This window comes from Tachypleus tridentatus, chromosome 1 (genome assembly GCF_004210375.1).
Source record: "Tachypleus tridentatus isolate NWPU-2018 chromosome 1, ASM421037v1, whole genome shotgun sequence".
NCBI classification, from domain to species: domain Eukaryota; kingdom Metazoa; phylum Arthropoda; class Merostomata; order Xiphosura; family Limulidae; genus Tachypleus; species Tachypleus tridentatus.
In genome coordinates this window covers 1-17,244 of record NC_134825.1, presented here as the reverse complement: position 1 = coordinate 17,244, position 17,244 = coordinate 1, and the positions used below count along the sequence as shown (strand labels likewise).

The 17,244-nt window shown below is 32.8% G+C and overlaps 1 protein-coding gene across 1 annotated transcript; it reads right to left on the bottom strand.

Moving 5' to 3' along the window:
* Positions 1-1,232: 1,232 nt before the first annotated feature.
* LOC143226139 (uncharacterized) lies at positions 1,233-12,253 on the bottom strand (the record flags this gene model as incomplete). Its single annotated transcript, XM_076456738.1, has 6 exons — positions 1,233-3,429; positions 6,029-6,296; positions 9,105-9,305; positions 10,939-11,015; positions 11,437-11,529; positions 12,148-12,253. Coding segments are annotated over 6 exons (1,734 nt in total), but the record flags the coding sequence as incomplete, so codon positions are not given.
* Positions 12,254-17,244: the final 4,991 nt, after the last annotated feature.

The window sequence follows — 17,244 nt, the reverse complement described above, 5'->3', positions numbered from 1 at the left end:
AACGCTTCTTTTCAAACTATGAAAATTTTTATTCCGATATTATAGCGAAATAAAAAAGGATTTCAGTAAAAAATCCATAATATAGGCAATTAACGATACATTTATCTATAATAAAAAAATAACACAAAGAGAAACTTAACCCAATAAATTATCTCGCGACCACAATTCACACTGTTGGAGATCCTCAAACAAAATTTCTAACATAATGTTCGTATTTTGATTTTTTACGGTTAACAAATATCACTGTTGTTTCTGAAATTGAAAACATCTAATAATAGACCAAGGCTTGAAATAAACTTCAATGTACCATATACATATACATGTACTATAACATGTATAGCGTATTGATTATATTTACTGAACCTATCTGGACAGACTAGTAAATATATATACCGGGACTGTTTCACTGTCTATGCTTCGGCTCATTTTCGCTATCGAGCGAAATCAGTCAGGTCTTTTAAAGTCGTGTGGTCAATAACAAACACTCTGAACAGCTGACAATGTCCTTGGTATCCCGTGTTACTGACATTTAAGTTTTATTATCTGGTTCTCATTGTATAATTCTCATTATAGAAACTACTATATCCGTTGTATCACCGTAACAGCTGGCAAAGTGTCAAGTGGTTCAGATACATCAATAAGACACTATTGCATCCTGAGACCTGAGAAGTTGAAACACTAAAAACCCTATTCAAAATTCTCACTGAAAAAATATATCTTTCAGAGGTTTTCTCGAACAATTTCAATACATTGGTAAAGCGTACCTTTCAGATTTTTAAAAATTAAAACAATTTTAAAATAAGAAATACCAGTTATAACAAGCAACAGTGACACACCTATTTGGTTACAAAAACGCTCAACTCCTTAAACCTAAATCGAATAATAATGAATTTGACGTTTGAATCTAGTTACCGTTATGTTCAACTTTATGTTGACATTATTATTTTCATGTATTGCGAAAATTGACTTAAGTTTTATGTTTAGCTTCTAGAAGATGCTAACGCAGCTAACCGGTAACTAAAACGTTATCTTGTGGGGAGTCCAGCCTCGACCCCCAGTGGGTCATCAGTAAAATTATGGACCGTAACGGACTTATGACGATGTTAAAGTGTTTTCATATCATACATTTAATTAATTTGTTCCATGTTTGTTTAACGGACTTTCATTACTTATTAGTTTACAAAAGTTTAATGTGAAACTTGTGTATATCGAATAAAAACATTACATAGTTTTATACTGGTACTTTATTATACGTGAAGATCAGATTATTACATCTTACATGCAATGTATATTTTATACAACCTGCAAATAAAATTAAAATATTTAATATAAACGGACATTTCACAAATAACTTCAGTGATATTACAAGTCAAAATAATTGTAAAATAAAAGATTACAAAAACAGCATAATTTTCTGGGGGAATGTTCCCCACCCAAGTAGTTACGTCTGTGTTTAATTTTTTGACAATACAATGAAATTTGTGTCCTAAACTCCATATTCAACTTCAAATAAGTTGTTTGGTTTTCGAAATTCGCGCAAAGCTACTCGAGGGCTATCTGCATTAGCCGTCCCTAATTTAGCAGTGTAGGACCAGAAGGAAGGCACCTAGTCATCACCACCCACCGCCAACTCTTGGGCTACTCTTTTAACAACGAATAGTGGGACTGACCGTCACATTATAATGCCCCCACGGCAGAAAAGATGAGCATGTTTGGTTGCAACGGGGATGAGAACCCGCGACCCTCAGATTACGAGTCGCACGCCTTAACCCACCTGGCCATGCTGGGCCTAAATAAATTAATATATATTTCGTTAGACTTGTGATTACTTTGATGGCTTATAATAACTTATGTTTCAAATAACCTTTTTTACTAAATACTTTAACGTAAGCGATTAATATTCGGCCCCAATGACATAACGACATGTCTACAGACTTACCCTGTTATAATCCGAGTTTGGATACTCGTCGTGGACAGAGCACAGATTGAGTAGCTTTGTGCTTAATTATAAACAAACAAACATCTAATTTTTGTGTTTAAACAGATAGTTTTCTCTCGTCATCCTTTAAAAACGTTTTTTTAACTGTAATGAATTTACTATAAATGTTTACCAAGTTTTAATCTCTTGTTAACTATCCTTTCATATCATACTTTCTTAATTTACTAAGTAAATTAATAAAAGTATTGAGACATCAACGGTAAATTATTTCTTATTCAACTGAAACATATGGAAACAAACCATATAAAACTTGTAACTGTAATCAGATAAGAATCTAAGTTATTATAAATACAGTTGTAAGAAAACCAACCATAAAGACACGAAGGTCACAGTGAACTGGTATTAGTTCAACTTTGGTAAGTATAAAATATTCGTTACACTTATCACACTAACCCTAATAAATGCTCTGACTAGAATCTTAATAATATAATTTAGATCTCACTATTCTTCTGGTCCATGTTCAGATCTCTGGTGTTTTCTGACTAAATAAGGTACTCGAAATCCTTTGTTACACTGAGGACATCTGTGTTTGTAGGCTTTAGTATGGACTACGATGATATGAGAAGAAAGCTTATATAATTCTCTAAACTTGAGCCCACAGCGAGAACACGGGTATGGCTTCTGGCCAGTGTGGATCTCTTCTTGACGTATTAAACCACCTTCTCCTGTGTGTTTCCTACTATGTCTATTAAGGTGAATCGACTGTGTAAACCTCATCCCACAGACTTCACAAGTGAACGGTTTTTCTCCTGTGTGTTTCCTACTATGTACTTTAAGGTGACTCGACTGTGTAAACCTCATCCCACAGACTTCACAAGTGAACGGTTTTTCTCCTGTGTGTTTCCTACTATGTACTTTAAGGTGACTCGACCGTGTAAACCTCATCCCACAAACTTCACAAGTGAACGGTTTTTCTCCTGTGTGTTTCCTACTATGTCTATTAAGGCTACTCGACCATGTAAACCTCATCCCACAGACTTCACAAGTGAACGGTTTTTCTCCTGTGTGTTTTCTACTATGTATATTAAGGCTACTCGACCGTGTAAACCTCATCCCACAGACTTCACAAGTGAACGGTTTTTCTCCTGTGTGTTTCCTACTATGTACTTTAAGGCTACTCGACTGTGTAAACCTCATCCCACAGACTTCACAAGTGAACGGTTTTTCTCCTGTGTGTTTCATACTATGTCTATTAAGGCTACTCGACCATGTAAACCTCATCCCACAGACTTCACACTTGTGTGGCCGTTCCCTAGTGTGTGTTAACATGTGAGAAGAAAGATAAGATGCATAATCACAGGAGTAACAGCACTGTGAACACTTGTATTTTATCTTTACCGCTTGCTCTCCGTTTCGTTTTTCATGTTTAGCCACAGCTTCGTCCGATGTAAGACATATTCCACAGAGGCCACAGACACATGTCTCAGAACCTGGCCATGGAGATTAGAAATGAAGATATATTTAGCAATATCGACTGGTCAAATTTCTTACAGTGCTTGTCTATCAAGTCTTAATAAAGAGGACAAATTAACTATACTTTGAATTTACATTATAATAAATAAAAACTACCAGTATTTGCATAACAGTATATCATGGGTTAAAACAAACTATAACTTTGAGATATTAAAAAAAAGCTATTAAACCATCTTAGGGTGTGTGTATATTACTACAGACAAGACACCGTACAACACTTCTGATGTAAAGAACAAGTCATGTGTTTGTATATTACTACAAACAACACTTCTGATGTAAAGAACAAGTCATGTGTTTGTATATTACTACAAACAACACTTCTGATGTAAAGAACAAGTCATGTGTTTGTATATTACTACAAACAACACTTCTGATGTAAAGAACAAGTCATGTGTTTGTATATTACTACAAACAACACTTCTGATGTAAAGAACAAGTCATGTGTTTGTATATTACTACAAACAACACTTCTGATGTAAAGAACAAGTCATGTGTTTGTATATTACTACAAACAACACTTCTGATGTAAAGAACAAGTCATGTGTTTGTATATTACTACAAACAACACTTCTGATGTAAAGAACAAGTCATATGTTTGTATATTACTACAAACAACACTTCTGATGTAAAGAACAAGTCATGTGTTTGTATATTAATACAGACAACACTTCTGACGTAAAGAACAAGTCACGTGTTTGTATATTACTACAGACAACACTTCTGATGTAAAGAAAAAGTCACGTGTTTGTATATTAATACAGACAACACTTCTGATGTAAAGAACAAGCCACGTGTTTGTATATTACTACAAACAACACTTCTGATGTAAAGAAAAAGTCACGTTTGTATGTTACTACAGACACACCGTACAACACTTCCGATGTAAAGAACAAGTCACGTGTTTGTATATTAATACAGACAACACTTCTGATGTAAAGAACAAGTCACGTGTTTGTATATTACTACAGACAACATTTCTGATGTAAAGAACAAGTCACGTGTTTGTATATTACTACAGACAACACTTCTGATGTAAAGAAAAAGTCACGTGTTTGTATATTAATACAGACAACACTTCTGATGTAAAGAACAAGCCACGTGTTTGTATATTACTACAAACAACACTTCTGATGTAAAGAAAAAGTCACGTTTGTATGTTACTACAGACACACCGTACAACACTTCCGATGTAAAGAACAAGTCACGTGTTTGTATATTAATACAGACAACACTTCTGACGTAAAGAACAAGTCACGTGTTTGTATATTAATACAGACAACACTTCCGATGTAAAGAACAAGTCACGTGTTTGTATATTACTACAAACAACACTTCTGATGTAAAGAGAAAGTCACGTGTTTGTATATTACTACAAACAACACTTCTGATGTAAAGAACAAGTCACGTGTTTGTATATTACTACAAACAACACTTCTGATGTAAAGAACAAGTCATGTGTTTGTATATTACTACAAACAAGACATTGTACAACACTTCTGATGTAAAGAACAAGTCACGTGTTTGTATATTACTACAGACAACACTTCCGATGTAGAGAGAAAGTCACGTGTTTGTATATTACTACAAACGACACTTATGATGTAAAGAGCAAGTCACGTGTTTGTATATTACTACAGACAAGACATCGTACAACACTTCTGATGTGAAGAATCAGTCACGTGTTTGTATATTACTACAGACAAGACATCGTACAACACTTCTGATGTGAAGAATCAGTCATGCGTTTGTATATTACTACCGATAACACCGTAGAACACTTCTGATGTAAAAATAGGTCACGTGTTTGTATATCACTACCGACAATACCGTAAAACATTTCTGATGTAAGGAACAAGTCAAGTGTTTGTATATTACTACAGATAACACCATAAAATACATCTGATGTAAAGAACAAACCACGTGCTTGTATATTATTACGAACAACACGTCTGATGTAAAGAACTCATATGTTTGTATATTACTATGGAAAACACTTCTGAACTAAAGAACAGGTTTCGTGTTTGTATATTACTGCAGACAAGAAACTGCACAACACTTCTAATGTCAAAACAGATCACGTGTTTATATATTACTACCGACAACACCGTAGAACACTTCTGATGTAAAAATAGATCACGTGTTTGTATATTACTACCGACAACACCGTAAAACACTTCTGATGTAAAGAACAGGTCTCGTGTTTCTATATTACTACCAGCAACACTATAGAACACTTCTGATGTAAACAACAAACCACGTGTTTGTATATTGTTACGGAAAACACTTCTGGTGTAAAGAACTCATATGTTTGTATATTACTATGGAAAACACTTCTGAACTAAAGAACAGGTTTCGTGTTTGTATATTACTGTAGACAAGACACCGCACAACACTTCTGATGCAAAGAACATGTCATGTGTTTCTATATTACAACTGACAACACTATAGAACACTTCTGATGTAAATAACAAGTCACGTGTTTGTATATTACTGCTGACAATATACATTCTTTGTACCTATACAATATTTTAAGGGTTAAGGTTATTGAACACGTACAATCCTTATCCATAACACGTTTATGAGTATAATTCTTGTCTCCTCTTGTTATTCCAAGTTCTTTAGCATATGCATCTCCATACCACACTAACAGCTCAGAACCTGGTGGAATTGGCTTATATGTTCTGTAAAATATTTGTCCATGGTACTGGAAAGCTACTAGGTTTTGCTGCTCTTCATTACAGGCACAGTTGACGTATCGAAGCCAGTTGGACATCGATTTATCTCTAGCGTTCACGAAGTGGTTTGGTCGACCATTTTTATAGATCTTAAAGATGGCAGAAAATAACAAAAATGCATAATTAAAAGGATATAAAATTAGTTGTATATTTTTAAAATGTAGTTATTTTGAAAGTTTTCAACACTATGTTCTTATTTTCTTTTTCATTTCCAAACGTACACTCTCAAAGTGACATTAAACAAACTCCAGTTATTTAAAAATATGAAATTTGCTTAGAGTAGTCTGATAAATGCATAATGTTTTGGGATAACATGAATCATATTGGTCCATGTTGGCTGTACCATCTTCTAAACTAAATTAAAAGAATTAAAGTCAGCTCTTTTCATACATATACTTATCAAGCTTTCTCTTAAACTCATTTCAATTTACTGACTCTACAACACCTGAAGGCAAACCATTCCAAAAACTAAACACCACTGTTAGAAAAAATAAAACTGTCTTAGCTGAAGATGACTCCTAATCTACTAAAATTTATAGTTGCGTCTCCTAGTTCTACTTTATGATTGATAAATACGGAAAAATATAATGTACCAACACTATCAATTCCCTTTACAATCTTAAACACCTCAATCAGATGCCCCCAACTCTTCTTTTTGCAAGATTAAACAGTTTGAGAGATTTCAGCCTATCCTCATATGACAACCCCTCCATCCCAGATACTATTCTCTGAACCCTTTTGTGTTATTTTTAGTAGTTTAGTAGTATATAGGACACTGAGTTATTTGTGTTATTGTTGGTAGTTGGGTAGTGTACAGGACACTGAGTTATTTGTGTTATTGTTAGTAGTTTAGTAGTATACAGGACACTGAGTTATTTGTGTTATTGTTAGTAGTTTAGTAGTATACAGGACACTGAGTTATTTGTGTTATTGTTAGTAGTTTAGTAGTATACAGGACACTGAGTTATTTGAATTATTGTTAGTAGTATACAGGACACTGAGTTATTTGAATTATTGTTAGTAGTATACAGGACACTGAGTTATTTGTGTTATTGCTGGTAGTTGGGTAGCATACAGGACACTGAGTTATTTGTGTTATTGTTAGTGTACAGGAAACCGAGTTATTTGTGTTATTGTTAATAGTTTAGTAGTATACAGGACACTGAGTTATTTGTGTTATTGATAGTAGTTTAGTAGTTTTCAGGACACTGAGTTATTTGTGTTATTGTTGGTAGTTTAGTAGTATACAGGACACTGAGTTATTTGTGTTATTGTTAGTAGTTTAGTAGTATACAGGACACTGAGTTATTTGAATTATTGTTAGTAGTATACAGGACACTGAGTTATTTGAATTATTGTTAGTAGTATACAGGACACTGAGTTATTTGTGTTATTGCTGGTAGTTGGGTAGCATACAGGACACTGAGTTATTTGTGTTATTGTTAGTGTACAGGAAACCGAGTTATTTGTGTTATTGTTAATAGTTTAGTAGTATACAGGACACTGAGTTATTTGTGTTATTGATAGTAGTTTAGTAGTTTTCAGGACACTGAGTTATTTGTGTTATTGTTGGTAGTTGGGTAGTATACAATACAATGCTTCAAATGTGGTCTAAACAGTAGCATATAAAATAAAATTATAACCTAAGAAGGTCGAAACTTGTTCTGTACTTTAATTAAAGTACTAATACCCACACCAGCTGTCTTGAGAATACATTTTTAACTTCTAGTAGGTTTCTCGTCATCATGAAACATTATAACCGCTTAATCTTGTATTCAATGTTTCTGTAGATACAACTTAAAATCTTATTTGCTCTACAACTAACAACAGCACACTGTTTGGATGGCTTAAGAGACTGGAACACCAGTACATCAAGATCATTTTCTTTCATGACACTCTAAAGGTTATTCTCATCCAAATTATACTTATAATTCAAATTATGATAACCCACTACAATATCTCACATTTATCATAATTAAAATGAATCTGACGTTTATCTGACCAACTCACTAAATTATATAAATCATTCTGTAAATTGGTAGCATCATTGTCACAGCCACCAACACCATAGAACTTGAATCAGCAAATATAAGTAGTTCATTTAGTATTTCTTCATCTGTGTCATTGATGTAAATAAAAAGGATTAAATGTCTTTAGACTGAGTCATGAGATACACCACTTGTGATATCAATGCACATTCACTGAACTCTGTACGTAACAACCCGCTCCTTTCTTCTATCTAATTTGCTAACTTATCACCCACACATAGAGGGATACTGTTTTTACAAGTCTTTTATGTTGCACCCTATCAAATGCTTTTTGAAAATCCAGATACACAAAATCCATACCCTTATCTCAGTAATCTTTTCAAAGAAGGTCAAAAGGCAAGATTTCCCTCAGTGAAACCATTTTGACTATCAATAAAATTATAAACTTCTTTTAAGTGACTTTACAAAGCATCTTTTATTAGATATTCCAAAAGCTTTCCCACAAGTTGTGAAAGTCACTGTTAGCTTATGCATCCCTTGTATGTAAATGATTAAACTCCTTCTGAAATCCCACTGCCATTTCTTAGTATACACTTCTCTTTATATACAATCTTACTTTTACATAATAAGTCTTCGGTTATAACAGCAATAGTTCTTTCTCTAGCTCATATTAACCCTAATTTTAGTAGTACTTACATGGTAGCAATAAAACAACATATGTTTATAGTTTGTATAAAAAATGTAAGACAGTTGATTCATATACATGAATTCAAATATGCAGATAATTAAAAATACATTATTTTATAAAACAATTCCCAAGAACGTATTTAAATATCAAAATTACATTTTAGAGTAAACTATATTGACTCTGAATGTTATGTAACAATTACGTACGAATCATTCACGTACTTGCCAAGCGTAACCACTCTGATGAGCCTCTATAGAGTCGTATGTGATGACACCTTCATATGGACCGAATCTGACACCTTTAGGAAAAGCAACCTTTGCCCAAACACCTGCTCCAGCATTCTTTATACCAGACGTTCCAATAGACAGGTTATTTGGGATACTGTGGTCAGCTCTCAAGGGATCAGACCCATCAGCTGGTATCTTAGTTATGAGAACAAATATCTTTAGTCAAACCAAAGATAAATAAATATTTCTAAGATCTGTTTGGCAGATTAGTTGATACTTTTAAAACAGTGTCCGTGACAATTTATATACAACTTCTAAAAATCATAACATTTCAATACCAATTTGAAAACAGAGAAAATATCACATAGGTCACATTTAAGAATATATCTTTTGATAAGTATATACCCTGTACACCTAGGTCTCAACCAGACTAGGAGTGGGACAGTGGTAAGTCTTTGGATTTATGACTAAAATTAGGGGGTTTTATTACCCTTGGTGAGCACAGCAGATAGCCCCATATGGCTTTGCTATAAAACACATTGAGGTAAATTCAATATATACTAATTATTACTGACGTGTACAATAACTATAGCTAAAGTACTTGACTCATTAGCTTTCTTTAAATCTGGTATGTAACTGATAATGTTACTGTACTGAATTCAAACATGTGTTTATAGTAAGATGTGATTTACGTATCAATTATTATCGCTATTAGTAGCCTATAGCGTCATCTATTCTATATGGTAGCTTGCGTATCTGTTATAAAAATAGCAAGTGTACACATTACCATGACTGACAAAAACTGAGTAATGTTATAATAGGCTAGCAGAAACCCGCAAGACATTTGTAGTCAGATTGTTGTCTTTAATGCAACAGAAGTTCTTTAAATGAAGGATTTCTAAAAATAATGCAAAATAATTCTAATGGTAGACACCACTATTTTATCATATTCTATTTCTGCTGTTGGTATGCCTTATTAGCATGCGGAGTAAGAAATTTATCCACAAAAACAATGCAAGCACCTATCTGCACCAGAGCTGGAAAGCTCAACAAACAAGTCACTACAACTGTTCTTTGAATGAAAGAATAACAAAAAAGTTGAAGAACAACCTATATATTTTATGGTGAGAAGAAACAATAGAACAATATACACATTGTATTGTGAGAAGAAACAACAGAACAATCTATACATTTTATTGTGATAAGAAATAATACAACAATCTCTACATTTTATTTTGATAAGAAACATTACAACAATCTCTACATATTATGGTGATAAGAAACAATAGAACAATCTCTACATTTTATGATGAGAGGAAACAATAGAACAATCTATATATCTTATGGTGAGAAGTTGTTACTTATGTACATTTATATTAGAAAGATAAAACATTGTTTACAAAACGCATCCCTTTATGTAAGGTAAGTTAAAAATCTTATAACACTAAAATTAGGTGCTCGACCCCTCTAGTTGACTCAGTGCGGGTATCCGTATGTGTAGTTTTGTACTAAAACTAAAAACCCATTCATGACTCACAACGTTACTGTAAAATATAAAGGATGTGAAGACCTCTATAGATGAATAACTGTCACTACTGAAAGGTAAAATCCTTTTAACAAAAAAGCATAATATAAATGGAGTTACATGAAACAGAATATGTTGAATAAATGGAGTTACATGAAACAGAATATGTTGACAAATACTTACTTTCTATCTGTTAATATTCCTATAAATATGATTCATACGTTACTGATGTAACACGATACTTCAGTAGATAAAATAAATACATCCATTTATATATATCCAATCGTTAAAGCTGTCCACTACCTTTTTATCTTCTATCACCAACAGCGGTCCGTGAATAGGACAGTCCCCTTCGTATTCATTCTCACAGTCGTCACAAACTTAGAAAAAGAACTATAACAATTAGATGATAAATGGATATTTTCTTTGACAAATCATTTATCAATCAATACATTGTTATAAAACATTTGTTTGTTTGGAAAGTTGTTCCAATGTATATCTAAAAAAACAGGCAATCTAACTTTGAAGATCTGTGAATATAATATTATGAAACAAATTTCATTATAATGAAAAAGGAAGGAGTAATTTGAACATTTAAAATTATTTAATACACACCAAAAACTACCACTTATTTCGAGTGTTCAGTAATATTAATTCGCGCCATAAGTAAAAAACATTAATAATTAGTTTACAAGTAGCTGCATTCTTCGTTAGTGTTTTAAACCCTTTTTAAAGTTTATTCGAGTGACATTATAACACACTTGGTTTCTACTAAATTGATTGATTTTATGAAACACCTACAAATGAAATGGTCATCGTCTGGAATTTCTGCTTCTCTGTAGTCTTTCTTACTCACAGACCTTCGAGGATACCTGGCTTTTTGCACTTCATCCCCTAAACGTTAAGTTATACTGGAAATATTTACTGTTCAAATCCATGAAATATTAGAAAACATTAGACAAAGAGAGAAAGGTGTTAGAAAGTAGGTAAAAAATATGGTTAAGTGCTAATAAACGCAGCATTTGTTTTACACAGGATCTAGACTACCGAATATAGGTACACGACCATTGACCGGTATCATGTGACCCTAACTTCCTATTAATTATACTTTCAATGACTTTCATAATAATTTAACAACACTGGCTGTCTATATTCAGAACGTATCTCTAGCAAATAAAACACTATATTTGTACACAGCACTAGTTCTTTCTAAAACAGTTAAGGAACTTAAGTTCTGTAACAGACCCACAACTAAACAAGAAAAACCTACCAGTAGAAATATGTAACATTTAAAGTTTAGTTTTACCCATGTTTAATGTACAACTGACTAATATTTATCCTTATGTTTAGATTATTTATAACTTAAAAAAACGATATTAGTTTTAAACAAAATTTTCACACAAAAGGAAGGAAAATTACAAAGCCTATAATGAAAAACAACATCTTAAGTTTATTTTTCTGTAAATAAAAATACTGTTTCTGTCATTCAGAGACAAAGAAATCAAACCATACCAGAATCGATGTTGTCTGTATCATAAACTTTATCTTCCAGTTTTCGAATGTTGTTTTCAATTTTTTTTAACGTAGTTCTTGCAACATCAAGTCCTTTATCACTATTTCATTTACATCTACCTTGTCTGACGAGGTGCCTGTCTATACAGTTCATATATGGTATAGAATTATCAAACATATCTGAATATATTAAATGAAAAAGACAGCATAATATCTTTTTTAATCCTATACATACAAATTAAAATGTATACTTACGTCCGGGTACTTATATACAATAAGAAACGAATATTATCATATACACGTAGAGAACAAGAAGTATTACATATATTGATCATAAATAATGAAACGTAAACTATTTTTTATTTGGTCATATAGGGTCATAACAAACCTGTTATCGATGTGGTCTTACCTAAACCTAGAAAACATGTAACAAAATTTTTACTTTTTTCTTGTTCCTGAGCAGGAAGTGTTATTTCCCAATTGCTTATGCTTAAGGCAAATAGAAAAATCTATTTTCTCTTCAAACTTTGCTTTTGTGATCTGGGTAATGAAATTTTCAAATTTACCCATTTTACAGAACATTCTAGGTCGATTCAGTGCTGAGTAACTGATAGAGAATTTTCTCGAACTTTCTAGAATGTTGTAGAACTTACGAAAATTTTCAAAATCCTTTTGCAATTTTCTAGAACTTTCCATAGTAATATATATATATATACAGGGACTCACAACTCACCATTTCAGTTTAGTTCTAGCTGCCTAAGTGAACATATAGACCTATCTGATTTTATCAGAGATGGCATCAAGAAGCTACAAGCATTCTCCAGATGCATTCTGCTACGTATGTGACCAGTTTATCAAGACAATAGCGAAAAAGTACTCTGTGACAACATCTGCTAAAATGTGTGAAGCCTACAAGGTATATTTCGGCATGCCTGTCGGGGATCAAGACAAACCCTGGGCACCTCATTTTACCTGTGAGCACTACAAAAAAAAAAAAAAAAAAAAAAAAAACTCTAAGAGGGTAAGACGGACAATTTTTGCTTGCTTGAATACTAAGATTTTATATTATACAAATTTTAGACCCTTTAAAATTTAAATGTCTTTTTTATTTTAAAGCTCCAATAGTACAATCTCGAAAAACTACTCACTTCTAAACATTTTTCTATAACTTTAGTTTAATTATATGTAAATCTTGATTCATATGTTGTTTCATTCAGGCCTTAGGTAAATGAAAATGTGCAAATGGGTTGATTTCTAAATTTCATTATCCAGGTCAGAAAAGCAAAGTTTGAAGAGAATAATGGCCATTTTCTGTATTTTTACAACATAAGCAATTAAGAATTAACACAAACTATCCAGGAACAAAATTTGTGACACATAGTGTTATGTATATGAAACAGTTACCTGCGTTGGCCCCAAGTCTTCTCTCTTCATGTTTGGATGTTTGAATGATGCTATGAGAAGTTAAGCATAAATAATTTCAATGTATATAAAATAATGAAATACAAATGATTTAAGCATTCCTAGGTTATATGCCTTAATTCTACTGTTACAATTATATATCTTATACAATACGTTATTACAGATAGTCTGTGTACACCATCTATTTGAAGTTATTTACAAACAAAATAATAAATAGAATTTCAGTGATGACGAGAAACCCACTTGTTGAGAAATTTATATGCAAAAACGGCTCGTTTGGGCTGAGAAAACACTTTACATAGAAGAGCGAACAACGTTTCGACCTTCTTCGGTCATCGTCAGGTTCACAAAGAAAGAGGTAACTGACCGGAAGCTGACCACATGTTTGAAAGGGGTTGTGTAACTCTGTGTCGAAATGTAGAGGGCGGTATTAGATGTTTGAATATATAATTTTATTTATTATATTAATATAGGTATAAAGGCGTTCCTTTATATTGGTTTAGTTTGGGTTTAAGTTGTTGTATAAGTAAGGCTTCTTTAATTTTACGTTTGTTTATGTTTGTTTCTTTATTTAGTATTTGAGTGTTTTCTATGGTTATGTTGTGTTTATTTGACTTGCAGTGTTCGAAAACGTGTGAAGGTGACTTTTTATGTTCTTTGAATCTGGTTTCCATTTTTCTACTTGTTTCTCCAATATAGAAGTTGTGGCAGTTATCACATTGTATTTTATAAATAATGTTGGTGTGGTGTTTGTCAGTGTAGTTTTTACATAGTATGGACCTCAGTTTTGTGCCGGGTTTTTGAATAAATTTGGTATTAATTGGAATGTCATATTTTGTTACTAATTTTTGCCAAATGTTGGTTATTTGTTTGCTGATGTCGGGAATATATGGTATACAGCAGTATATGGTTTCGTGGTTTTTTGATTCGTGAGCTGTATTTACTTTAGTTGGTTGATTTTGCTTTCTGTGTAGGTGTGTGCGTATAATGTTTTCTACGGTTTGTGGAGGAAACTTATTGATGTTGGTGAAGTATTGTTTTATTTTGTCTAATTCATCGTTAATTTTATCTGGTGAGCATAGTTTTATGGCTGTGTTTATTTGGTTTCTTAGTATGTTGAGTTTTTTGTTTTGTTTCATGTGCTGAGTCCCAAGGAATGTATAGTCCAGTATGGGTGATTTTCGGTGGATTTCTGTTTGAAATTGTGTATCAGTTCTTGTAATTTTGAGGTTAAGAAATGATATTTGATTGTTTTCTTCCTGTTCACATGTGAAGTTGATGTTGGGATGTATAGAGTTAATGTGATTGAAAAAATTAAGTATGTGTTCTGTAGATTTGAATCCCACAACCGTGTCATCTACATATCTATACCAGTATAGTGGTGGAGGTAATGCTGTGTTAATTGCTTGTGTTTCAACTTGTGTCATAAAAATATTGGCTAGAACTGGTGATACTGGGTTGCCCATGCTTAGGCCGTTTGTTTGTATATAGTTTTGGTTGTTGAACATGAAGTTTGTCTTTATCGTGGTGAATTCTATGAGGGTTGCTAACTGGTTACTGGGAATTTCTATAGTTGGGTTAGGGTCTCGGATATAGAGTTCTAAGGCTATCTTGCAGGCTTCAGTGGTTGGAACTTCTGTAAAGAGGGATATAACATCGAAACTGGCCATTAAGGCTTTATGATTAAGTTGATTTAGATTAGACTTGAAATTAAAAGAGTCTTTGATAAATGAGCTGGCTGATGTTACATATTTGGAGAATGCCCATGCTATGTATTTACCAAGGTTGTAATTAAACGATTCATATGTGGACATTATTGGTCGTAATGGACAATCTGGTTTATGAGGTTTGGGGATGCCGTATATTTGCGGTGTGCGTGAGTCGGTTTTACGTAGGTAGGAATAAAGTGTTTGTGAAAATGTGTTGGCTTTTTTTCATTTGTAGTAGTAATTTGTTCAGTTGCGTCTCTTGTGTCTTTGTTGGATTTGTGTGTATTGGTTTAAATTTGTTCGTGTCTGATAGGATGTTATTCATTTTTTTGGATGTATTCATTCGTGTTCATTATGACTATAGCGTTACCTTTATCTGCTTTTAGAATTTTTATGTTTTTGTCTTGTTTTAGGTTTTTATGCAATTAATGTCTCTTTTTTGTAAGGTTGTTTTCAGTTTTCTGTTTTGTGAAATTATGTTGATGGTTTGTGAGACTATTAATAGTGTACTGTTAATATTATACAATAACTACCACTATTAACAGTACACGCTCACACGATCGTTAAGAAACTAAGAATTTAAACCAACGAATTATTAATAGAAGAAATGACATTTATTTTATTCAACAATGTAGAAAAGAACAACTAACCCCTAATTTTGTAAAGGTAAAACTTTCAAAAAATTTTAATACATACACAAACATTATCAAAATTTACAGAAAAAACTACTGAAAAGCATGTTGAACACAAAATACAAAGAACTACATGACTTACAAAAACAAAAATGAATCTAGACCATCAACTGGCATGCTGCATTAAACCAGAGATTTACGGACTTATACAACGAAACATAAACCAAATCAATACTAAAACGACAGAGACAAAAGATCTGCCACAACAAAACCAGAAAAACTAAGATGCAAACAACAGAAAAGACACCAAAACGACAAACCGTTGACTAACCTCATAATTAACAGATCCGACCGTCAATTAAACACAGACGAGATACATCTACTTAACAAAGGACTCAACTTCGCTATAGCGCCCAGGTACATTCCAACCATAGAAATCAAAACATGTTTAGAAGACCTAGCCAGGAGACTTGTGATACTTTCTACAGAGAACAAAAACAAGGAAACAACCAAAAACAACCAACAGAAAGAAGACAACTTAGATAATTTTATTGACATCCAACAGCCAACCTTCCCAGGTAAAATTACAAATTTATATTTTCCAGAAACACCTAAAAACAACATCTTAAACGATTTTCTCACAAAACCATCAACATAATTTCACAAAACAGAAAACTGAAAAACAACCTTACAAAAAGAGACATTAATTGCATAAAAAACCTAAAACAAGACAAAAACATAAAAATTCTAAAAGCAGATAAAGGTAACGCTATAGTCATAATGAACACGAATGAATACATCCAAAAAATGAATAACATCCTATCAGACACGAACAAATTTAAACCAATACACACAAATCCAACAAAGACACACGAGACGCAACTGAACAAATTACTACTACAAATGAAAAAAGCCAACACATTTTCACAAACACTTTATTCCTACCTACGTAAAACCGACTCACGCACACACACAAATATACGGCATCCCCAAACCTCATAAACCAGATTGTCCATTACGACCAATAATGTCCACATATGAATCGTTTAATTACAACCTTGGTAAATACATAGCATGGGCATTCTCCAAATATGTAACATCAGTCAGCTCATTTATCAAAGACTCTTTAATTTCAAGTCTAATCTAAATCAACTTAATCATAAAGCCTTAATGGCCAGTTTCGATGTTATATCCTCTTTACAGAAGTTCCAACCACTGAAGCCTGCAAGATAGCCTTAGAACTCTATATCCGAGACCCTAACCCAACTATAGAAATTCCCAGTAACCAGTTAGCAACCCTCATAGAATTCACCACGATAAAGACAAACTTATGG